We start from the raw sequence: 23194 nt of genomic DNA, 5'->3' as shown, positions 1-23194 counted from the left end.
GCACCGCAGTAATGGTTGACCTTCATTGTACATTGTAAAAACCTTGGCCAAGTGTTACAGAAGTAGAAAACTTACACTGTTTATAGAAAGGTATCATTATGATGACTCCAACAAAGTGATCCGGAAAAAATGACATCCAAATAGAGGAAACCCTGAGTGCCCAGGAGTCTGATAAAAGTTATACTGAAGGTTAGTTCGTGCAGCAGGATCAGAAAAGCAGATTTAAATTTTTATTTTGTTAATGTATTTTATTTTGTCTGTAAAAACAAATTATGCAACATTGCAGTTTTCACATGGGCCATTAGATGTCAGTACAAGAAGCTACACTCCAAATTAGTGAGAAAAATCCTCTATTTTTACAGTTTAGGCAGGCTTCACATATGTACGTACCAATTTATATATCACAACAAAATGCCTCACACGTCATCTGGCCTTTTCACACCATTTGTAGTAAAATGTGAAAGCTGGTTAGGAAACCGCTGCAAGCCATGTTCTCCTATCCGGCTTCTAGGCGGGTCCAGTGTGATAACTTAGTTAGATGCTAGGAATTACACCATTTAAGACAATGGGATCAGTACTGGCCTAAGATTCCCTCCAGCATTTTTCTACCGTGCCAGAGGAAAACAGAGCCAGATCATTAGGAATATGGGAATGAGCCCTTACAGTGAAACTAAACATCAAGACCTCACTAGAATAGCAGGATGACATGTCTATTGGACTGTGGGGAATACATAAATATGAGTTACAACAGAACAAGGGCTGAAGGCATCTGACGAGAGTTACTGATGTCAATGGCCCATTTACTGTAAAGCATCTTTTCATTCACAGTTATTCTGCCTGCTATATGGAATCATACAGCCCTGTCTTCCATAATTCAGTGCTTTCTTAAAGGACAAGTCTCACAGTAAACAAATGTTCAGCTTTTAGTGCTGAAGGTAAAGTTATACAGGTTTGTAAATCACTTCCATTACCAATGCTGCTTAGAAACAAGCTTTATCTGCATTCTTCTGTCTGACAGGAAATTCAGCTGTTCCAGGTTTTCATGACTTTCGACCCCCTATTCAGGCTGTTATCAGCAGCATCCAGGGGCCGTGACGTGACAATTACCCAGAAAACCCCTGTGCTGCAGAGAGCTGACTGAGCTCGGGCTTAGCCCCTCCCATCTGATGAATATTCACACTGTCCTCCCTCTGTTCTGCAGTGATTGGCTGAGCAGCACTGCCTATATGTCGGCTGATTCAGATCATAGTTCTCTCCCCTCTCCTTGCTAATGTTTTTACACTGATAACGGAGGAGAGGGGGGAGGGGAGGGAGCTGCCAGCGTAGGGCTGTCACACTGAGAATGGAGGGGAGGGAGAGTAGATTTGTCACACTGAGCACTGGGGAGAGAGGAGTGCAGGGCAGAGGAGGGGGGAGGTGATTGTAGCACTGTAAAGCTGTTTCATTGAGAGGAGGAGGGGGAGGGAGTGATTTTACAGTGTAAAACTGCAGCTTCAACTCCAGGGTCCCTCTCTCTGAGCACTGGGATTACATTTTGTTTCCTCGTGGCCACCCTGCTGTCTGGGCTATGATTGGAGCTCAGTGTTATGTGGTCACCCTGCTGTATAGGGCTATGATTGGAGCTCAGTGTTATGTGGCCACCCTGCTGTATAGGGCTATGATTGGAGCTCAGTGTTATGTGGGAGTGGTTAACATAAGTTAGGGGTGGTAACAAGCTCTCTGCTCAGGCAGCTGAGAGCAGGAAATGTGAGCAGTGCATGCAGGGAAATGTAGTCTTTGAGATCACAGGCATAGCCACCATAACCAGGAAGTAACTGGAATTTATGAGCTGAATAGCTGGTGAATGGGGGGCGGAAAAAAAATCACAAACATGTCAGAGAGGTGGTAGGTGAATATACTATGGAATGGCTAGGTATTTTTTTTTTCTTTGCTGCATGGGATATCTTCTTTAATTCTCTTCTCCAGTAGATGACATAAACACGATACCTTCTGACCGAGAATACAGCTCTAGATGCAACTTGAGAACTGATGTGACAGCAAAATTGTGAAGTTGACTGTTAAATTAAAAGAAAACTCTTTATATCTTTATTGGTCCTTGTGCCTTCGTACCAGCAGAACCTGCACATCCATCACATTGGTCCCAGTTAATCCAGTCAACAGGAGATAATTGCCATTTTGGAACTGACTGAAGAAACCATATGAATCACTTGATTTAAGGAAAGTCTCTATATCCAGACTGCTCTGCTGTGCCTGATCTACCAGCTGTGGGTAGGAGATAGCGCCAGCAGCCTGTGTGGGACCATCCTGTCCATCTGTGCCTCCACTCAGGAACAAGACTTCACAGCCCTGCATGGCAGCCAGAGACTTATGCCACTCTGCAGCCACCCGCAGTGCCAGCTCCTGGTTTCTTCCCCCTCTGCCTTTTCCCTGCACTTGAACTGTGGTTTCACCTCCACAGAGCACACAGACAGCATCTAAAGCCTTAGCACCCTTCAGCTTCTGCAGATGCTCAGCAAGGTTGAGGTCAGGAATATTCATTGATAAAGCCAGGGCCAGGATACTGTCTTCTAACTCCTGCATCTGAGGGCTAGACATGAGATACGCGCAGATAACTTCAGCCAGGAGGGCCAAAAAATGTGAGACCAGTTTAACATTGCCACTTATTGCAGTAGAGAGCAGCATGGTCAAGTACCCAAGCTTCTGAGATTCCTGCTCTGCCTCACGGAGGGCAATGAGGTTGGTGCCGATCAGAATGTTGTGTATGTTGCCAAGATTAGGCAATGGCTCTGCCCTTGGTCTGAAGAGCAGGACTTCCTCCACAGCAGCTGGCAATGAGTATCTTAGACCATATTTACTCAGTATCTGCAGACAGTCTTCTGCTTTGTAGGTGCTGCAGACAGTGGGGCCGCTGGCTATAACATCTAGATCATCTCCAATGACGTCAGACAGGATGAGACTCACCACCTGGACAAGAGAGACTGAGACCATCAATGACAGTCAGAAACAGCTTTATTCTGCAACTTTTCAATGACTTTGCATTTAATTTCTTCACCAACTTCAAGACCTCTGCTTGCTGTAATCCAGATACTGAAAAACTGTCCTGATAGGATATATCTTACAGTTAACAGGTTGTTACATTGAATGCAGTCTAGATCCACAGTAAAATAGCCTGGATCTTATTGATAGTTTCCCTGCACCGATACATTGTAACAAATGATCAAAACCACATAGTGATATACCACAAGTGTGACTGTGAAGGATTTTTGAATCATTTTGCACAGTTAGGCTGAGTTTCCACTTGGTTTTTTTTCTGGCAGTTTTTGGAAAACTGCCACTGCAGTTTTTGAGCCAAAGTCAGAAGTGGATCCAAAAGGAAGGAGAAGTGTAAGTCCTTCCTTTATATGTCCTATTCCTTTTGAATGCACTTCTGGCTTTGGCTCAAAAACTGCACTGGCAGTTTTCCAAAAACTGCCAGAAAAAAACCAAGTGGAAACATAGCCTAAAACCTGACTTCTGGAAAATGCAATGCTGCCACAGACTGCTATGATCTGCTGGGGTGCTTCATAGCAGGCAGCAGGCATCACTATGCTGTAATGATGGCAGGACATTTGAGTTTCCCCACAGCTCCGCAGTCTTATTGGATCCACAAAGAATGATCCTAATAACATGATATTAAAGGAACTGTTAGTGAGACAATCCTGTAAAATATTCATTAAAGGGGCTCCGAAAAAGTATTTATATCTTGTGGCCCTCACTGATACATAGCGAGATGCAAGTTACCTTTATTCATACTGACCTGTGCTGGGTAGGCTGCCCTGGCTAGGCCGCCACCTTTCAGTTTTGAAAGGGCTCTGCGAATTGTGTTCAATTCCTGTATAGTTGCCCCTTTAAGAGCCAGTTGCATGGTTATTGCCTGTTTATCCTGCAGCCTAAGGGGAGGCACGGGTGCTGGCAGGAGTGCTGAGCCACCACCTAAGATGAGGGAAAAAAACCAGCTGAGAATGATCCATACCCAGACAATATGTTCATAATCTACAATAATAATGTAAATCTTGTATTGTGCGTGAGTTACATCTTGTTGTGTACTCCTGTCACATCTAGAGCTGGGTTAATAATTTTGTTTCTTGCTGCCTCAGAGATTCCACATTGAAATAACAGTTCTTTTTCTGTAGTATACAGTGCTGGGAGTATACACTACATCTCCTTTGATGAACCACAGCAGAGCATACAAAGGTTAAAGTAAACCAGTCGATTCTGGATACAGCTCGGGATGTGACTGGAGTATTTAACATGATACAGATACTCAATTTCATATGTGGGTTAAAAAGAGTACCTGTCGTTTAAAAAAAAAAAAAAAAAAAATTATTTTGACGTGTCACACATGTTGAAAGTTTTTATCGGCCGAGGTCTCAGTGCTGATACCTCCACTGATCAGGGGAACGAGTAGTAGCACGCATTACTCCCTGGCACTCAACAATCTTTTTTTTTTTTTTTTTTTTACGCTGCCCTATAGACTTATAATGTGCTACCATGTGTGCTTATGCCTGCTCCTTTTCCTGACAGATGACATGTCAATGGTTTTATTAAATCACAGGGATACTTCAAACCTGTAAAATTGTATTGAGAAGTCAAGTTACCTTCTAAGACTTCTAAATTTTTGTGGATTTTAACATTAGAAATGAATGAAAGTGTATCAATGATAAGAAAAAAAATATATATATTTTTACATGTTATAAGTACATGTACAAAGTGTTCAGACCCCAAAAAATCACCAAAACAAACAGGGAGAGAAGCATGCAGCAACATGCTTCTCTCCCTGCTCTGTGTCTATGAGACTCAAATTTACATTATGAGTCTGTCCTGATTATGTGACACAGAGCCAGAAGAGAACATGCTAAGCGTTCTCGGCCGAGGTCTGAACATTTTAGACCCCGATTGATAAAAACTTTTGATGTGTCTCTACGACATATGAAAAGTTTTTTCTATGACAGTGCTCATTATAGAACCAGAGACCATAAGGTTAAGTTTCCACTTGGTTTCTTTTCTGGCAGTTTTTGGAATACTGCCACTGCAGTTTTTGAGTCAAAGCCAGAAGTGTATTCAAAAGGAATAGGACATATAAAAGGAAGAACTTATACTTCTCCTCCCTTATGGATCCACGTCTGATTTTGGCTCAAAAACTGCAGTGGCAGTTTTCCAAAACTTAGCCTAAGGGTGCGTTCACACGCTATTACTAGCAGCGGGTTGCCCGCTGCAGGAATCCTGCTGAGAGTTACGCTACCATTGATTTAAATGGGTCCACAGACAGTCCGCAATAGTGTCAGATTTGCGGACTATCCGCAGACCCATTCAAATGAATGGTAGCCTAACCCGCAGCGGGTTTCCCGCAGTGGGAAACTCGCTGCTAGCTACTAGCGTGTGAACGCACCGTAATAAGGGAAGATGACAAGAGAAAATCTTTCATCACCTGAGATCAGTACCAGCAGTAAATGCTTCTCCCCCAGCTTTTCTGCTAGTCTCTGTATTTCCCCTGCCGCTTTCATTGCCGCCTCGTCTGGCATATTGTTAGTAGCTCCTTCCATCACACGAATCCTGGACGCCGGACTCAGCAGCATATCCCTGCAGACACAACCACGATGCCCAACATTACAATGGGACAATGAGCTGGGGACTGGCCTCACATACAAATATACAGCAGGAATGTTTGGGAAAATATAGTGTGGAGTATTAGATATTAACACACCCCATTATAGTGTCCTCTGAGAGATTTTAAGGGAGAACATCTGAAAAAAGCTGAGTGCACTGAATTAGGAGTAGCCGGCTACTATACAATCAAATATCACCATTTTGAATGCAAATCATGAGAAGAAGCAGTGTACAGACACTGAACACACAGGGAATACTGGGAGATTTCAGCTCTGAAGCTGCAGATTATTGAGCTCTGGTGTGTATTACTGTATGTTACAGTACATGTATGATGTGTAATGTATGGGCTAAATATATGCAGTTGGATCTCCACCTATAAGCTAGTTATCTTATGAATAGGGGATAACTTCTTGTATAGATTATACAGTATGCAAAGCAGTCTACCTTTGGATATGAAATGCACTTCTGTGGTTGTTACCTCTTCTCAGCCTGCTTGAGGCTCTCCTCCATGCCATGGGGGATGCTGATCACCCCTTCTACCAAGTGCTTGCCAACAATCTGTTCCACTGCAGCAGCCATTCCAAGGACGGCCTTTCCAAACCCCACCAGATAAAGGTTCTTTTCCAAGGAAAACGTCTTTCCACCACACTCAAGTACAGAGAAGCCAGCAGTATCCCTGACTGTCAGAGCTCTCCGTAACATGCAAGGTGGTAAGACGGCCGACACAGCGCTCCAAAATATGTGATTGGCCTCATCCTGTAGAGTTGTCATGCTCCTAATAGGCTTGTGTACCTGGCAGAAGATGTGTCTTATATTGACTCCTAATAGTCTGGCCATAGAGAGACACGGACTACCTGTGGGGAGAGATCAGTAAATATCGTAAACATTCAAGGCTGTCTCTATAATAACAGGTACAGTCTGAGTCCATAAAGAGGCCCAGAGTTCCAAAGTTAAAGATCGGAGCAAACAAACTCCTCCATACTAATGGAGGAAGGTGAAAGCATGACTAACAGAAACAGAAAGAGATCAATAGTGTTATGATGGAATGAGGTCATGGGAGGGAAGGAATGTGGGGTATCCTCCTTAATGTGGGAGATCCTGAGACGTGGGTAAAAGGTTAACACTTCAATGGGTGCCCTTAAGTCATGGTAAATAGGGTTGAGTATAGGCTTGAGTCTTCACTGGGCTTAATGTCATGGAGGAAGGAAGTTGGGTTAGTCTATATTCATTGGGAGTCAAGAGAATGGAAGAGGAAGAAGCACAGTTCATGGGGATCTAATATCCTAGCCAAGTATAAAAGTCAGGGTCTAGAGCAGGTATAGGCAACCTTCTGCACTGCAGATGTTTTGGACTACATCTCCCATGATTCTCTTACAGCCAAAATACCTAGAGATTGTGACCCCCCCAGACTCTGACGTGTACCTTATGCAACTAAACACTTTACTATAGTGATCTTGCCAAGTTATAGTCATAAACTTTACTGCTCCTGTACGCTGGTAGAGTGAATGAGTCACAGCTACCTTATAATGTGCTAGTAGTTGGCATATAGAGCAGGTCAGGGTATGAGCACCAGTGCTGGTATCTGCAGTGCGAACGGATCCTCAATCACATTCAGTATTAATTGTGGCGTTACCTTCACTCCTTCTCTGGACATCAGCAGGCTGGGGTTGCCGCTATTAACATGCAGTCATTCTGCTTTTCTGTCATATCTCTGCCCCCCTCTTTCCTCATATGAAGGGCACTGAAGATCTCCAGGCAGCTCTCTCAGGAGCGTCTAAAGTCCAGGATCGTGTTTACCCTCCTGATGGTGAAAACGTTGACCGTCATATTAATGATTAGCGAGCGTTTACTGGGTAATGATCATGGGGAAGGAAAGGGGGGCTTCTGGGCCGAAGGAAAGGTGCTTAGAATAAGAGTAAACCCCATACCATTAGAGAGACACAAAAAAAGCTATTTGAACCACAGGATGACCCTACAAAGAGGCTAAATAGAAGGGGATTTTGCAGCATGCCACATACATATATAGGTGTCCTTTTCTCTCTGATGCTTATGGCCACTCAGCAGAGATGTATTGGTGTCATTACATACTATTCACAGAGGTGCCTAAAATGCAAGAACATATGAACCTTTCACATCCTCTATACCTCCTGCTACTGTAACTTGCCGCCATAGTCATGTGGTTACTATGGATAACACTTCATGACTAAGGTTTGCAACTACTGGGTGGTAGAGACAATTATTAGTTTATAATTTTTAGCCTGTAAAAGTTTTTTTTTACAACTCAGACTCCATTTTACACCTTCACTTTCCCCTGGGCTAATCCTTGGGAGCGTCTTCTCCATCTAGGAAACAAACTGATCTTCACTAGGAGTGCCCTCTGCAGCTCTGTATACACAGCAGGGAAGTATACGGCAGGTTTAATACTGGGGATTTACATGGATATAATCCCGCATGGGCAGGGCCCCCCTCTCCCTCTATATCAGTCTGTAATTTACTTTTCTGGTGCATTATGTGTATGTGTTATATGAATTTTAACCCCTTATCATATGCACGCATTCTGGAACTAATAATGATAATTCTGATCATATTTCCACATTTTGTAGGAGCACAATCACATAGGAGCTAATAGTCACAGATATGATTTGCAGAAAAGTTCAGCTCTGCCCAGAGTGATGTCATCATGTGACCAGCCCCGAGTGATGTCATCATATGTGACCAGCCCCGAGTGATGTCATCATATGTGCCCAACCCCGACATAATCATCTTGTCTTATACACATACATATATGTTTACTAGGACATTTAAAGAGAATACTATAAATAAAAGAACAAGCGCTCCATAGGGTAATACTGATAGCACCCGGTTTGAGTGCATCCTGGTTATTAAAGTCCATTCCTATCCTCCCTACTGTGTCCTGGTCGGTCAGCGCCATGCGAGCCAGTTTTCTCAATTGAATTTAATCCTTTCCATTTATTTAAAGAGAATAAGCTGTGTTTGCAGCATGTAACATTGTGCTGAAAATGTCACAGGCAAAATAGCAGACAGGGAATGCATAACAGGTGCTGCAACAACAGTGTACTATGAAATGTATTGTTCTGCAACATCTCTGGTAGGATTGCTGTGGAAGGAGAGTAGGCAGGGGGGAGGAATGATGAAGAGCGGAGGGAAAGCAATGCATTCTGGGAATTGTAGTACTTAGCAACTACATAACCAGGAAGTACATGGAGGCACAGGACTAAGATAATATGCTGAAATGGCCAGAAGTGAACATCGACACGTGTTTGGTCTTAAACGGCTGGAGAATAAATGAATACAAATGCTTAAAGGTCGTAAAGCCCCAGCTGTGTGATCCCAAATGCCAGACCTCCAATAACGAGCCCCATAACACTCACACAATACAGCCAGAAACAACCATGCCACACGCAATATGGCGGTCATCCCGCCCACTCAGAGCGCGTCTAGGCATTTACGTCATGACGTTCATCGCGACGCATGGGGGAAGAACCTACGTGTGACGCCAGCGCTTCTACAGCCAATAGGAAGCGCTGTACTTTTTAAGTGACCTGAACTGCGTGGCCCAGCCCCCCTCCGGCCCCTGCAACAACATGGCGGAGACAATGAGAGCGGCCGAGAGGCGCCAAATGTGATCCGTGCTCGGCTCGGAGCTCCCGGTGTGAGGAATTCGCGTTACTCGGCTTCTTCTGAATAATGCGTCACGTCGTTTCTCCACCGTCTGTTAATATTGGTTTTCGGTGACCCGGAACTTGTCCTCTGTGTCATTTTACCCGTCAGCAGGAGGGGCACATCAGACCGGGGAGCAGCAATAAGGGGGGGAGCATTCCTTACTAATCCTTTCCTGGCCCCCTCATTCCATCATTAACCCTCACTCCCCTTTTGTTTCCTGATCCTTCTGGGGGGGCTCACCCCAACCCCGCAGGGGGCACCATGAAGTTAACGGACAATGTGTTACGCAGTTTCCGTGTGGCCAAAGTTTTCCGGGAGAATTCGGATAAGATCAACTGCTTTGACTTCAGTCCGACCGGGGAGACGGTGATTTCCAGCAGTGACGACGACTCCATAGTGCTGTATGACTGTCAGGAAGGAAAGTGAGTGGCGTTTAATAGCAGAGAGGGCGGGACTGATAAACGTGTGTATTATTTGTTAATTGGGGTATAATTCACTTATTAGAACAGTGTTTCCCAACCAGGGTGCCTCCAGCTGTTGCAAAACTACAACTCCCAGCATGCCTGGACAGCCGAAGGCTGTCCAGGCATGCTGGGAGTTGTAGTTTTGCAACAGCTGGAGGCACCCTGGTTGGGAAACACTGTATTAGAAGCTCAGATGGGTCTGTAGCTCTAGGTGACGTTTTAGCATTGGCGTCACCTCTTTACGACAAACACTAGGTGAATATTGCAGGATGGTCCATAATACATTGTTGGGGTGCGCTGGATTTACCACACACACAATGGGGTTCAGAGACATCAGTGTTTCCCAACCATCAGGGTATGTTCACACTGCGGAATTCCGCGAGTAAAAGTCCGCACAGTGAACATTACCATCAGTGTGAATGGGTCTTCCGCGAGACCCGTTCACACTGCGGAATTTCAGCGGCGGACGATTCCGCTGCTGAAATTTGTTCCGTGCAAAGAAAGAACATGTTCATTCTTTGCGCGGAAGTCCGCGGGCACCGCATAGCCGTCAATGGTGACGGCGCAGTGCCGCACGGTCCTACCGCCGCTACCAGTCTGAATCTCCGCTCGCTGAATTCAGCTAGCAGAGATTCTGTTCACACACTGTAGTGAGAACATACCCTTAGGGGTAAATCAAGAGGAATTCGCGCTGAAAAATTTACGTGCGGAAAAAGGAATTTTCTATTCGCGCGGAATCGCGGGAGAAAGAAGTGAAGGGTTTTTCAGCCATTTCCGCGCGAAAACGATGTCTGGCGGAATTTTTTTTTTTTTTACCATTGACTTGATTTCTGCTAGCGGATTCCGCTTGAAGAATGAACATGTTCTTTCTTCAAGCGGAAAGGAAATTTAGCGGCGGAATTCTGCTAGCAGAATTTCCGCAGTGTGAACAGGACAGTGGGAAAAACATTAAAGTCAATGGGCAGAGGAGATGTGCATTAATATGGAGCGGAGAATTCAAGAGGAATTACTCGAGTAAATTCTTCTTGAATTACTCAGTGTGAACGCACCCTTATAGTAAACATGCATGTTATGAGACCACTACTCAGCAATTGGATGACCTGACTGGGTCCATGGCACCCCAACCTCTCTAATGCTGTGTTACTGACAGGGTATAGCACAGCACTAGAAGACATGTGGTGTATGGTATCATGTTTGTGGTAAGCAAAAGAGCGTAATCAGCTCACTTCCTGGGCCCACAGCGCTTGGACTGGCGTGGGCTGCGCCTGTAGCTTAAATGCAAGAAAAAAGGAAATTGTCCAGCGCAGGTAGGTAAGGAACGGAGCTACTTTACTGCAGAATCAACTTCGGTACATGGACAAAATGGACAAAGGTGACGCGTTTCGGCCCTGTAAACGGGCCTTAGTCATACCAGTCCTTTTTCTTGCATGGTATCATGTTTGTTACAGTGTATCAGTCTGAAGTCTAGGCTGTTTAGCCCACAAAGGATTAGGCTGGGTTCACGCCACATTTTTGCAATACAGTTCCCGTGTCGGGTTTTTGTTAAAAAAAAAATGGATTCCTCAAAACCTGACTAAACTGTATCAAAACGTGTGTGCAAATTTTGATCCTTATTTGGTTTCAACGGTTGCATATTTTGTTTTTTAAGAGAATGTACATTTTTAACTTTTCATTCCATTCTGAATAAAGTTTCACTTGTTTGATTGAAATTCCAAGAAAAATAACTGTGCAAAGTAAAAAAAAATGTATGGTGTCAACCGGATGGAACCCTACGCACGTACGGTTTCCATTGACTCGCATGTTAAAAAAAGAAAAGGTATATGTTTAAATACGTTTTTTTCACCCAGACCAAAAATCGTGGTAGGCTATGGTTTTGGGTACAGGAGGCAAAACAGACACAACCTAATGCATCTTTTGGCATACGGTTTTCAATGGAGAGTCAGTGCATACAGTTTTCAATACGGTTTTCAAATTGAAAACGTAAACGGGAACTGTATTGCAAAAACGTGATGTGAACCCAGCCTTAAGCTTACACCATACAACTGTAATAAGCCTTCAACCCGAATAGGCATCACCAGGTTTGCAACCTCTGTTGGTAAAAACATCAATGCAGAATTTCTGATCCCATAATAATAAATTGGTATGGATTTCCTGATGGTACCCAGTCCCCAATGTTTAGCACTTGTGTCTGTCTTGACACAAGGGGACGCCTGTACAGACAGATGCTGTATAAGATGGTTTAATGAGGTCCTTCGGGCCCGGGTGGAGCTAGGACTAGAGCTCTGGACACCCTACGTCATCTTCTGCCGGGTGGGCCTCCCTCCCTGCTATGGCAGCAGGTTCACTCTATGGTGCACGCGCCACTTCCAGGGTACACCCAGAAGCGGCATCAGTTTCAGCCTTATTCCTATGGCCAGCTTTCCTCCATGCATCCACAGTGCAGTGCGCTGTCTGTAATGTCTGCCGTGGAGTGAACCTGCCGACATAGCAGGGAGGGAGGCCATGCTTATTGATGAGTTGGGCGGAGCGCCCGCCTGGTGGTAGATGACGTGGGGAGCTCTGGTCCTAGCTCTGCCCGTGCCTGAACGACCTCATTTACATAAAAAAATAAAAATAAACGGATTAATGGTGCAACGGCTGGACTGTTCGGGACGCGGTAAAAAAATTATTTTGATCAGTATCGCCCGCACTGCAGGCCTGTATGACCTGTTTAGTGGTGGTGATACTGGTGACAGGTTTCCTTTATCTCCTGGCCTAAAAAAAGACAGTCCCTTCTTTCCACAAGAGATGATAGACTAGGAAGCCATTTTTATTTTTGTGGTATGCAGGTTGGATTTCTCACCTTGGCGACTCATATTCTGTTTTGTTTCACAGACCTAAGAGGACGTTATACAGCAAGAAGTATGGCGTGGATCTCATCCGATACACACATGCCGCCAACACCGTGGTCTACAGTTCTAACAAGATAGACGGTATGACACTGTGCTCCCTGTAGAGCCATCCAGAGTCTCAGTTCTGCATATTGCTTTCTGCTTTTTCCTTATCAATAAATTTCAGTCTCTGTCTTTAGAGATGGAGTTCATCAATCTCGGAGATGGTGGTGGAGTGCGTGGGTCCAGGCTGAGGTAGTTGTTTGTACAGTTTAAGGGTCTGTGACATCACCCACGGTTGGAGATAACTGTACAGGCTACTGCCTTGCCCGGGGCACAGTACAAGCGGCGATGACATTTGCACTTTGATCCAAGATATTTCATGACTGTTTTATTCTTAATACTAATGTTATGATGTTATAGGTATGTAATATTATATCTTCTTATATGAATTTGTATGTTACAAATACATTGCTGTTTTAAAATAAGTCTTCATGTGAAGAATGAGTTTCCATAAACGGCCGAGTTGCTTGGTAAATACATGAAATCTGTTCTCTAGCATGCTGACTCTTTTCTTTTTTTAATTGACAACCCTCGGAAATGGGATTGCAGCTCTGGAGTATAATACATGATGTAACTTTGGAGCAGTACAGAATAAGTAATGTATGTAGACAGTGAGTGCAGCTCTGCAGCATAATACAGGATGCAACTCCAGAGCAGTACAAGATAGGTAATGTAATAAATGTACACAGTTGTAACTCGGGATCAGTAGACAATAAGTAGTGTATGTGTACAGGTATTGCTGCCAGCAGAATAGAGAGCACAGCTCTGCAGTATAATGCTGGATGTAACTCAGGATTAGTGCATGATAAGTAATATAGGATATTTTTAGTGACCCTGTTTTATATAGATTTAATTCCAATTTTAAACTGTCTTTAAATAGGACTGCTGTATGTTGTACATGTGGTATATTACTTATACGCCATTCTCTTGTGCAGATACAATTCGGTACTTGTCACTTCATGATAACAAGTACATCCGGTATTTTCCAGGCCACAGCAAAAGGTGAGGAAAGGCTAAGTTGTGAATAACATAAAGAAGACATATAGGGGGGGGGGGGACAGTTCCACCTGTTATTTACTAACTTATTAGCCATATTTTTAGGTGATTGTTTCAACACAGTGTTTCCCTTGGTGTTGACTGTATGCAATGGGTTGTGCCAGACAGCCTTCTGCCTCCTAGTAACTCTTGCCTACATCTTTTGCTGTTGCCTTAGTTTTCTATTGCTGTTTTAGGGTTGTGGCCTTGTCAATGTCTCCTGTGGATGACGCCTTTATTTCTGGATCCTTGGATAAAACAATCAGGCTATGGGACCTTCGCTCTCCAAATTGTCAGGTCAGTGATGTGTTTTCCCTGATTTTCTCATATCACTGAAAGCCACCTTGCTAACAGGCATCTTTTTCTTTTATACAGGGTCTGATGCACCTGCAGGGGAAGCCGGTGTGCTCGTTTGACCCAGAGGGTTTAATTTTTGCAGCAGGGGTGAATTCTGAGATGGTGAAGCTTTATGATCTGCGCTCTTTTGATAAGGTAAATGTAGACATTACTGGAGCAGTCGACACTGCATGATAATGTGGGCACTTGCTCATCCAGCTCTGGTCTGATGAAAGGTGGATAGTTAGTTTCATAGTTTCAAGAGCTTTATGTGGTACTCATGTGATCCTGTTAAATTCAAGTTAAACTTAATAGGATTTTATAAGATAAAGGGCTAGTCTTTGCAACAAACTGTAGAGCAAATGAAATGTTGTATAGCAGCTTTGTAATAAATTACTACATATGGAAAGGGGTTGCCCAATGCAAGTGAGCATAAGCTTAAAACATTACTGCAATTTATCCAAACTTGACATGTGGACCAGGTAGGGCTGGGCGGTAGGACCAAATGTGTGTATCATGGTATTTTTGTAACTTTTGGCGGTTCCACGGTATATAACAGTATTTCCTCCTCCTCCTCCCCTCCCTTCCCCCCAAATTAATTATAAGCCCAGCGCTGCCCCCATCGGGGTAAATTCTCGCATGTCACCCGCAAGCGCTGCCCTCCTCGTCCTGCTTGTTGCGGCCACCGGCGCTGACACTCTATACTGTGCGGTATCCCTATGCCCGGGCTGCAAAAGGTAAACAAAATAACGCATGTTCCTACGTCGGCCTTACGCTGGGGGCGGGAACATCGGACAGCCGCCAGCCTATCACTGGCCGCAGCGATGTTCCGCCTCGGCCGGTGATAGACTGAGCCCACTGTCATGTAAGGAGCTCTAGCTGGCTCAGGCCCCCTCCCATAGACTTGCATTGAGGGGGCAGGGAGAGGACGTCACAGGCTCCTAACTCCAGCGTTCGGAACAGTTTGTTCATAATGCTGAGCAGCGGAGTACCCCTTTAAACTTTTGACATGTCTACAAATTACAGTAATGTTGGGAATACTTAGAGAACCTTTCAATTATCCTGATATTTCTTAGTAAATACTTGTATATCATAAGCTGAAGCTGTAAGCTCACATTACTGTCAGTGGATAGAAAAGTAAAGTTAAAGTAGCAGTCAAAAAATGTTAATTCCTCTCTAGCTGTGACTGCATAAAAACAGAGTATTTACAATGACAGTTTTTATTACAAGTTCTGGACAGTTATAAGTGGACACCAGCAGTTGATCTGTGCACATAGGATCAAGAATAAAACATGATTGTAAGTCTGAATGTAAAGAACACATCATCAGTGATAATGCAGTAGGTTTCACCTGACTAAATGAAGCACCATGTTCTTCTATGCTCCCTTTTTATAGTAAAATTAAGGAAATCATCCTTGGCCACATACTTGACTTTTGTTGCTTTAAATGTTTTTTCTGTTTAAAAAAAATAAAAATGTTCTCCCCGCAGGGTCCATTCGCCACATTTAAGATGAATTATGACCGAACCTGTGAGTGGACATCACTCAAATTCAGCAACGATGGTAAATTAATACTACTGGCCACCAACGGTGGCTTCCTGCGGCTCGTGGATGCATTTAAAGGGGCCATGCTGCACACATTTGGAGTAAGTATATGGAATGACCCATGAACAATGATGATAGAGGGTTGGTGTGCGTAGTTGATTAATTCTTTTTTGTGGCAGGGTTATAACAATAGTAAAGGCGTCACCCTTGAAGCTTCCTTCACTCCAGATTCTCAGTTCATAATGATTGGTAAGATGATGAAATAGAGGGGAGTTTTGTTTTCGTGCTCCTTGGCTGCCTACTGATGTATGTGTTTTTACAGGGTCAGAAGATGGAAAAATCCATGTGTGGAATGGAGAGAGTGGCATGAAGGTAGCGGTGCTGGATGGTAAACACACAGGACCTATCACCTGCCTGCAGTTCAACCCCAAATTCATGACCTTCGCCAGTGCATGTTCGAACATGGTGAGGACTGGGTTACATACAGTGTCATAGACCTTGTTAACAGTAGGATAGGTTTGGGATTTTCGGACATCTGCCAAACCTGTACGTTACATAATTGTCCCCCCCCCCCCTTTTTCCCCCCTCTTCCTCCAGGCTTTTTGGCTGCCAACCATTGACGACTGAGTCTAGCTTCTGTTTACAATCGATAACTGGGATTTCTTAGATGAAACAACAAGCATGACTTTCCCTGTGCTCTCCAGTGTTACCCCTCTTCTCTTGGTTGGATTTGTTGCTTCTGCTTGTGTAGTGGAGGATTCTGGTGTCTTCACCTCACTTCATTCAAATGGAGGATATTTTCTGTTTATCCCTGTGCTGATATTTTTAAAGTCCATTATTTTTGATGGGTATGTATATATATGGACATACTGACCCAGCACTCTGCAGTCACTTGTGTTTTATTCTTTATATTTTGAGTCTCCCTGGGTCCTACACACAGTATAAAGACTTCATGTACAATACAATCTGTATTTCCATAACTGATGGGGCTTGGTGGGTTATTTTGCATAAGCTCTAGGGTGATCTCGGTCTAGGCTGTTGCAATTTTTTATCTTGTGTGTAATGAGAGGTTTGCGCTGAACTATGAAATGAAGCTGCGTCTTGCTGTTTACACCAGTATTTCCACTGCAATGACAGGTTCGTGTATAATATCCATGTATGGATTGGAACCGTGCAGTTATCTATAGCAGCAGATCATCAATGCTTCCTAAAACTATTTCTTGCTTTGGTTTTATACTAGGTGTATCATTTCTTGTGTGTGTACATCCTCAAAATTCACCATATGCCATTATTGCTGTTGCCTTGAATGAGAATTGGGAATGCAGCTTTGGATATTGCTGGGGTATAAAAAATGATGTAAAGTGAAGGATTTATTTCATAGCAGTGTCAGTGTGGGAACATGTGAAAGGGTTGTAGGCTGTTTGTGCTACATCTACCTCTACACACACCCTGTTATTGCGTACAAAATAAATAAGAACTTAGCTGGATGGGGAGTGTAGAAGTATTTGAATATTTCTTCCCCTAAAGCAAAGTTCCTCAGGGTTGTATAGAGATGTATCAAAGGTTCTTTTTCTTCATTTTGTCTGGATGTCAAGTTTAGCCTGAGACACTTATGAATTTCATGTTTATTTTTTTTAAATCTAATTATTATTGTCAGGACTTTGTGCTCCCCCCCCCCCCCCTTCTTTGGGCTTGTTCACGTTGCTGCCATGTTCAGCTAAAGGGAGCTTAGTCTCTCTGTTCATAGGGAGGACAGGAGTTGAACGTAGTAAAAAAAAAAAAAAAATAATACTGTATGTTCTATTACTCTACTCAACTGTTGTAAAATACTGGACACCCTACGGACCCCATTCAAGTCCATGGGACTCTTCAGGCCCTGGTGATCTCAGTTTGGCTCTGACTTGTTTAAGGTTTGTTCAGTGCTTAAAAAAAAAAAAGAAAAAAAACACAAAACAAAGGTGCAAAACAGCAGTGTGAAGCTAGCCTCAGTTTGCTAAAACATACAAATTTACACCTGAGATAGTATTACATATGTATTGTTTCTGATGAACCAGTACCCGGCCAACAAAAAAATAAAAGGTGCAACAGTGGGACTGATCAGAGAAAAAGCAATTCTGAAGCTTATAACCATGTGGGAGCATTAGCTAAAAGGTGGCTTACAGAAGTCAAACATATGGATGATTGACAGCACTGGAAGTATGAAATGTAATATAGTGATCCGGGAGAGATTTGTCACTAAGCCATTATAAAACATTGCAGCCAGACAGTTTGTGATAGGGCGAAAATAGTCAAACAGTTGCAGTAGATTACATCAAGCTACACAGCCAGTAAAGAAGAGCTAGGCTGTAGGTATATAGTTTTTTAAGGTTGTTGTCACACAGTAAATTTTTTAGCCGTTCCTTTCAAGCTCACTTTTGGTGGGGAAATTTTTTTTTCCCCAAAAACGTGACACTAGCCTTACTGATGAACATTGCAGACAATGGGATATTCCATGCGTTGTAGATAAGTTTGTAAAGCCCAGATGTATCTTAGCATCATATTTCAGTATTGGAACAGCTTGTACCAGCTCAAAGGGTCCACTAAAATTCAGAGACAGGTTCTATACAAGGCAGCTGCTTCCTACATGTATTCATACACGTGCAGACAATGACATTGAGGTTTCTGCAGAAAAGTGTTCACTGGCATTCCTTGTGCATATATATATATTTTTACAAAAATAAAACAATGGTTACATATTGTATTAATGTGTCCTGGATGTGGTTACATGAGAGGTGAATGTGATCAAGCTTGGTGTGTCTTAGGTTACTAGTTCCATTACTCCCCTGGCAGTAGCACAACATATTGGAGAACTTCTTCACCCACCAAATGCCACCTCCGTTTTCTTCTGTCCTACATAAAGTAATGGAGGTGGTGCTCTATAGTATCTTATATCTATATGTGTTTATTGTAGGCTTGCAGTAAGAAGCTCCCTCTTTTTGCTTAAAGGAAATCTTTCATCACTTACATGCAGCCTGAACCACAAGTTATCAAGGTGGTTTCTAGTGGCTTTTCCCCTGGCCCAACATATGCCCAAACAAGGAGAGATCTACAGTGCCTTGCATCATTATTGGAATTTTCTACAATTTGCCATGGCATAACCACAGGTTAAAATGTATTTAATTATTATTATTTTTTTTTTTTTTGTAAGGATGTCTTTACACATCGCAAATTGCAGCATGTGTTTATTCTGCAAACAACTGTAACTGATGTAAAAAATGTGCGTTTTCCTGCAGTTTGCATAATTGCAGTAAAATTACCTTTTTACAGCAAGTTTGGTCATTCCCAGTAAAAACACATAAGGTAAATTTGTTGTGGTACTTCTTATTAGCCGCAACGTGTAAACACAGCCTGATGGACCAACACAAAATAGTCCATTGTTTAAAAAGTGGGGGACAATATTACATGGGCTTAAGAATTATTTACTAATAAAAATCTGAAAAGTGTTGGGTGCCTATTAGAGATGAGCGAATTTACAGTAAATTCAATTCGTCACGAACTTCTCGGCTCGGCAGTTGATGACTTATCCTGCATAAATTAGTTCAGCTTTCAGGTGCTCCCGTGGGCTGGAAAAGGTGGATACAGTCCTAGGAGACTCTTTCCTAGGACTGTATCCACCTTTTCCAGCCCACTGGAGCACCTGAAAGCTGAACTAATTTATGCAGGAAAAGTCAGCAGCTGCCGAGCCGAGAAGTTTGTGACTAATCGAATTTACTGTAAATTCGCTCATCTAGTGCCTATGTATTTACCCTCTTTACTGTAAAACCCCTAAAAAGATCAGTGACCTTTTAATAGGCACATAATTAGTAAATAGGGTCCACATGTCTGCAATTTAATCTCCAAGAAGCTCACCAAACAAGTCACGGAAAAAGTTGTGAAGAAGTACAAAGCAGGATTAGGTAAAAATGGAAAAAAATATGGTTCAACTGCAGACTTAGCAAGACAGGACTAGAAGTCCAAACTGACAAGCCAGACAAGGAGAAAATGTATTAGGTAAGCAATAAAGATGTCCTGGTAACTATGGAGAGCTGCAAAGATCTACAGCTGAGGTAAAAGAATCTGTCTACAGGAGAACTATTAGCGGTGTACTCTACAAATCTTGCCTTATGGCATGAAGAAAGTTGTTATAAGTCAATTATATAAGAAATTCTGTTTGGAGTTTACCTCAAGCCATATGGAAGACACAGCAAATGTGGATGAAGGTGCTCTGGTCATAATTAACCAAAGTTAAGGCTATTTGTGGTGAAAACCCAACACTGCCCATTACACCTGAGCTTCTCTTCAGCAGGTATTGGGAAACTGGTCAAAACATATTGAAAGCCAGATGGAGCCAAATACAGGGCAATTCTTGAAGTCTGATGCAGTCTGCAAAAGACATGGACGGAGGTAAATTTTTTAGCAGGACAATGACCATAAACATTCAGCCAGAGCTAAAATGGAATGGTTTAGATTGGTGGTCTCTAAACTATGGCCCTCCAGATGTTGCAAAACTACAACTCCCAGTATGTCCGGACAGCCAGTGGCTGATTCTGCATAAGATGAGTCACTTTTTTTCTTGGTCTTCCTGATTCTGTCTGCATAAATTACAATTCTCATCAATCTGGAGTCAAGGCAGAAGTATGGAAACAGTATTTTCTGAGAAGAGACCAGCTGGGATTTTCTTAAAAATTATCTAGAAGTTGTGGGCTAAAAGAAACTAGATTGTGATGTGGAGATGATAAGCAAATCCTAAGAAGCCATTTTTATTCATCAGTACGTAAAGGATGAAGTGTCCAGTGCAGCTTCTCAGTAGAACAAAATCACTTTATTATCAGCTTACATAGAACACAGGAATCGTGTAAAATGTGACACGTTTCGCTAGGAAATCTAGCCTTACTCATACTAAGACTAAGGCTAGACTTCCTAGCCAAAACCTTCACTTTTTTACCCAATTCTGTTCTATGTAAGCTGATAATAAAGTGATTTTGTTCTACTGAAAAGGTGCACTGGACACTTCATCCTTTATGTACTGGTGTTGTGTGTCCACACCAGTCCGTGCTTCAGCTAACAAGAGGGTGAGCCCAACTATTTGCCTTTCTTTGCTGTATCTTTATCCACCAAGCATCAAAGTATGGAGCTATGAAATGCAATAATCCGGTGTATCGGATTATAGTGCGGGTGACTATTTTCCTTTTAAGAGGAGTACTGCTAAAAGGATGATTAAGAATTTTGGAAAGACTCTGGGAGCTGAACAGAGTCCAAAGGGAAGGCAGGTAAATTCAAGGTGCCAGATTGTTTTGTCTACTTCCCGAGCAAATTTGTGACAGTGTGCTTCTGGAACACGTAAATAGGTGTGTGTAAGATCTAGTGTTGCAATATAGGCGTATTGATTGAATATGTTGAATGACATCTGATTTTTTTTTATATCCATATGTTTGTTGAGAAAAGTGAGGTCTATGACCAGTCTCCATTTCTGATTTGGGTTTAGACACTATAACAATCCTTGAATAAATTCCCCTGTACCTTTTTGATGGTACCACTGACCCTTTCTGGATAAATTCTTGTGCAAGGGGAAGAAGGTGAGGAGTGTTGAGTGCTGGAATCTTTGACATCTTTAGAGAAAAAAACATTCTTGATGACAGCACGAACCCCAAGATTCTTTGTTTTTGACCACACTTGAAAAAAGTCTTAACCTAACCCCAACTTGGAAGCCTACTTGGAGTCTAATCTGGTGTCAAAAAATCTGTTGATTTTTTTTTTTTTTTTTTAGCGTGAGGCTTCTTCTTTGAAATTGAAAATTATGTAGTGTTCTGTATTTGCTTGTAGTTTCTGAATCTTTCAGCCCTGAATCCCCTTCTAAACTTTGGGAAAGTTCTGTCGCTCTGTTGGATTTTTTTTTTTTTTAGAGGAGTCTCTTCTGCTAAGTGAAGGAAAAGGAGATCCCCCTGCACAGAACGGGACAAGGTAAGTACCGTTGTCATCAGTGTCACCTGCACTACCTGTTGTTACCAATAGGTTAGTGCAGGTGACACTGGTGACGATTTCCTTTAATGGGCTAGCCTTTATAGAGTTTTGTCTTCCACCTGTAACGCCGAGCGCTCCGGGTCCTGTATCCATCCCGGAGTGCTCACGGCGTCTGGTCTCCTGCAGGGCCCCGAACTCTCACTCTGACCGGGAGCGCTGCTACAGTGCTGCCGGCGGGGATGCGATCCGCATGGCGGCACTAGTCCACTTGCGGATCACATCCCGTTCTGATTACCTGTCCCGTCCTCTGTCTCAGCCCCGGCGCGCGTGTGCCGGGTCTCTCGGATTTAAAGGGCCAGTGCACCATTAATTGGTGCCTGGCCCAATCTGTTCCAATCAGTGCTAATCATTGTGGAAAGTATAAAAACCCACTTCCCCTTCCTGTCCTTGCCGGATCTTGTTGCCTTAGTGCCTTGAGAAAGCGTTTAGTGTGTCCCAAAGCCTGTGTACCCAGACCTTCTGCTGTTGCCCCTGACTACGAATCATTGCCGCCCTCCCTGACCTTCTGCTATGTCTGACCTTGCCTCTGTCTAGCCCTTCTGCACCACGCCTATCTCAGCTGTCAGTGAGTGCTCGAGTCGCCATCGAGGGATACGACCTGGGAGTTACCGCCGCAGCAAGCCCATCCCGCCTTGCGGCGGGCTCTGGTGAAAACAGGTAACTTCTTAGAACCGGTCCCCCGGTACGGCCCGTGTCATCGCCTCACTGACCAGAGGATCCACTACCTGCATACCAGTCTGGATCGTGACAATAGATCCGGCCATGGATCCCGCTGAGGTGCCGCTGCCAAGTCTCGCTGACCTCGCCACCGTGGTTGCACAGCAGTCCCAGCAGATCGCCCAACAGGGACAACAACTGTCGCAGATGTCCGCCATGTTACAGCAGCTTCTTCCTCTACAGCAGCAACCATCTCCTCCGCCAGCTTCTCCGCAGCAAGTTGCCGCACCCAGACTCCGCCTGTCCCTGCCTGACAAGTTTGATGGGGACTCTAATATGTGCCGTGGGTTTCTGTCCCAATGTTCCCTGCACCTCGAGATGATGTGGGACCAGTTCCCCACAGAACGGTCTAAGGTGGCTTTCGTGGTCAGTCTGTTGTCTGGAAAGGCCTCTTCCTGAGCCACACCGCTTTGGGACCGCAACGATCCTGCCACAGCTTCCATCCAGTCCTTCTCCGAAGTACGCAGTGTTTTTGTAGGAACCTGCCCGTGCCTCTTCCGCTGAAACAGCCTTGCTAAACCTCGTCCAAGGAGACTCTACAGTGGGCAAATATGCCGTACAGTTCCGTACTCTGGCCTCTGAGCTGGCCTGGAATAATGAGGCTTTTTGCGCGACCTTCAAGAAAGGTTTATCCAGCCACATCAAAGATGTTCTGGCTGTACGAGAGATTCCTGCTACCCTTTCTGAACTCATCCAGTTGGCCACCCGCATTGATATGCGTTTTTCTGAAAGGCGCCAGGAGCTCCGCCAAGAAAGGGATCTTGATCACTGGGTACCTCTCTTTCAGAATCCCCTG

At 43.7% G+C, this 23194-nt stretch overlaps 2 protein-coding genes across 4 annotated transcripts; one reads left to right on the top strand and one right to left on the bottom strand.

Moving 5' to 3' along the window:
- Positions 1–205: 205 nt before the first annotated feature.
- On the bottom strand, positions 206–9278 carry GLYCTK (glycerate kinase). Of its 3 annotated transcripts, none has more exons than XM_056525100.1 (6): positions 9156–9278; positions 7280–7447; positions 6125–6500; positions 5468–5619; positions 3797–3972; positions 206–2964 (listed from the first exon to the last, which is right to left on the bottom strand). In XM_056525100.1, exons 3-6 carry the CDS (start codon positions 6481–6483, stop codon positions 2086–2088), a joined length of 1566 nt encoding a protein of 521 aa, XP_056381075.1. In that variant the 5' UTR covers positions 6484–6500; positions 7280–7447; positions 9156–9278; the 3' UTR covers positions 206–2085. The 3 variants fall into 3 exon arrangements, with proteins under 3 accessions (XP_056381075.1, XP_056381074.1, XP_056381073.1); XM_056525099.1 differs by lacking the exon at positions 9156–9278 and adding an exon at positions 9039–9136; XM_056525098.1 differs by lacking the exons at positions 7280–7447; positions 9156–9278 and adding an exon at positions 9039–9103.
- On the top strand, positions 9227–18786 carry WDR82 (WD repeat domain 82). Its single transcript, XM_056525101.1, has 9 exons — positions 9227–9752; positions 12669–12766; positions 13663–13729; positions 13960–14059; positions 14138–14254; positions 15588–15743; positions 15822–15891; positions 15965–16107; positions 16240–18786. The coding sequence occupies exons 1-9, from the start codon at positions 9592–9594 to the stop codon at positions 16267–16269; spliced, it is 942 nt and encodes a 313-aa protein (XP_056381076.1). The 5' UTR covers positions 9227–9591; the 3' UTR covers positions 16270–18786.
- Positions 18787–23194: the final 4408 nt, after the last annotated feature.

The sequence above is a fragment of the Hyla sarda genome, chromosome 6 (genome assembly GCF_029499605.1).
Source record: "Hyla sarda isolate aHylSar1 chromosome 6, aHylSar1.hap1, whole genome shotgun sequence".
Classification (NCBI taxonomy): domain Eukaryota; kingdom Metazoa; phylum Chordata; class Amphibia; order Anura; family Hylidae; genus Hyla; species Hyla sarda.
Note: the sequence above shows the minus strand (reverse complement) of the source record. Positions and strands in the feature narration are given on the sequence as shown.

What these genes read in the sequence shown, in the direction of transcription:
- GLYCTK (XM_056525098.1), bottom strand. Translation starts at nt 9,084, where the DNA reads ATGACCGCCATATTGCGTGTGGCATGGTTGTTTCTGGCTGTATTGT. An exon ending in GTTGTTTCTGGCTGTATTGT is followed by an intron (nt 6,501 to 9,038) that starts GTGAGTGTTATG and finishes CTCTCCCCACAG; the next exon opens with GTAGTCCGTGTCTCTCTATG. An exon ending in GGGCAGCCTACCCAGCACAG is followed by an intron (nt 2,965 to 3,796) that starts GTCAGTATGAAT and finishes TCTCTTGTCCAG; the next exon opens with GTGGTGAGTCTCATCCTGTC.
- WDR82 (XM_056525101.1), top strand. Translation starts at nt 9,592, where the DNA reads ATGAAGTTAACGGACAATGTGTTACGCAGTTTCCGTGTGGCCAAAGTT. An exon ending in CAGTTCTAACAAGATAGACG is followed by an intron (nt 12,767 to 13,662) that starts GTATGACACTGT and finishes TCTCTTGTGCAG; the next exon opens with ATACAATTCGGTACTTGTCA. An exon ending in TTCGCTCTCCAAATTGTCAG is followed by an intron (nt 14,060 to 14,137) that starts GTCAGTGATGTG and finishes TCTTTTATACAG; the next exon opens with GGTCTGATGCACCTGCAGGG.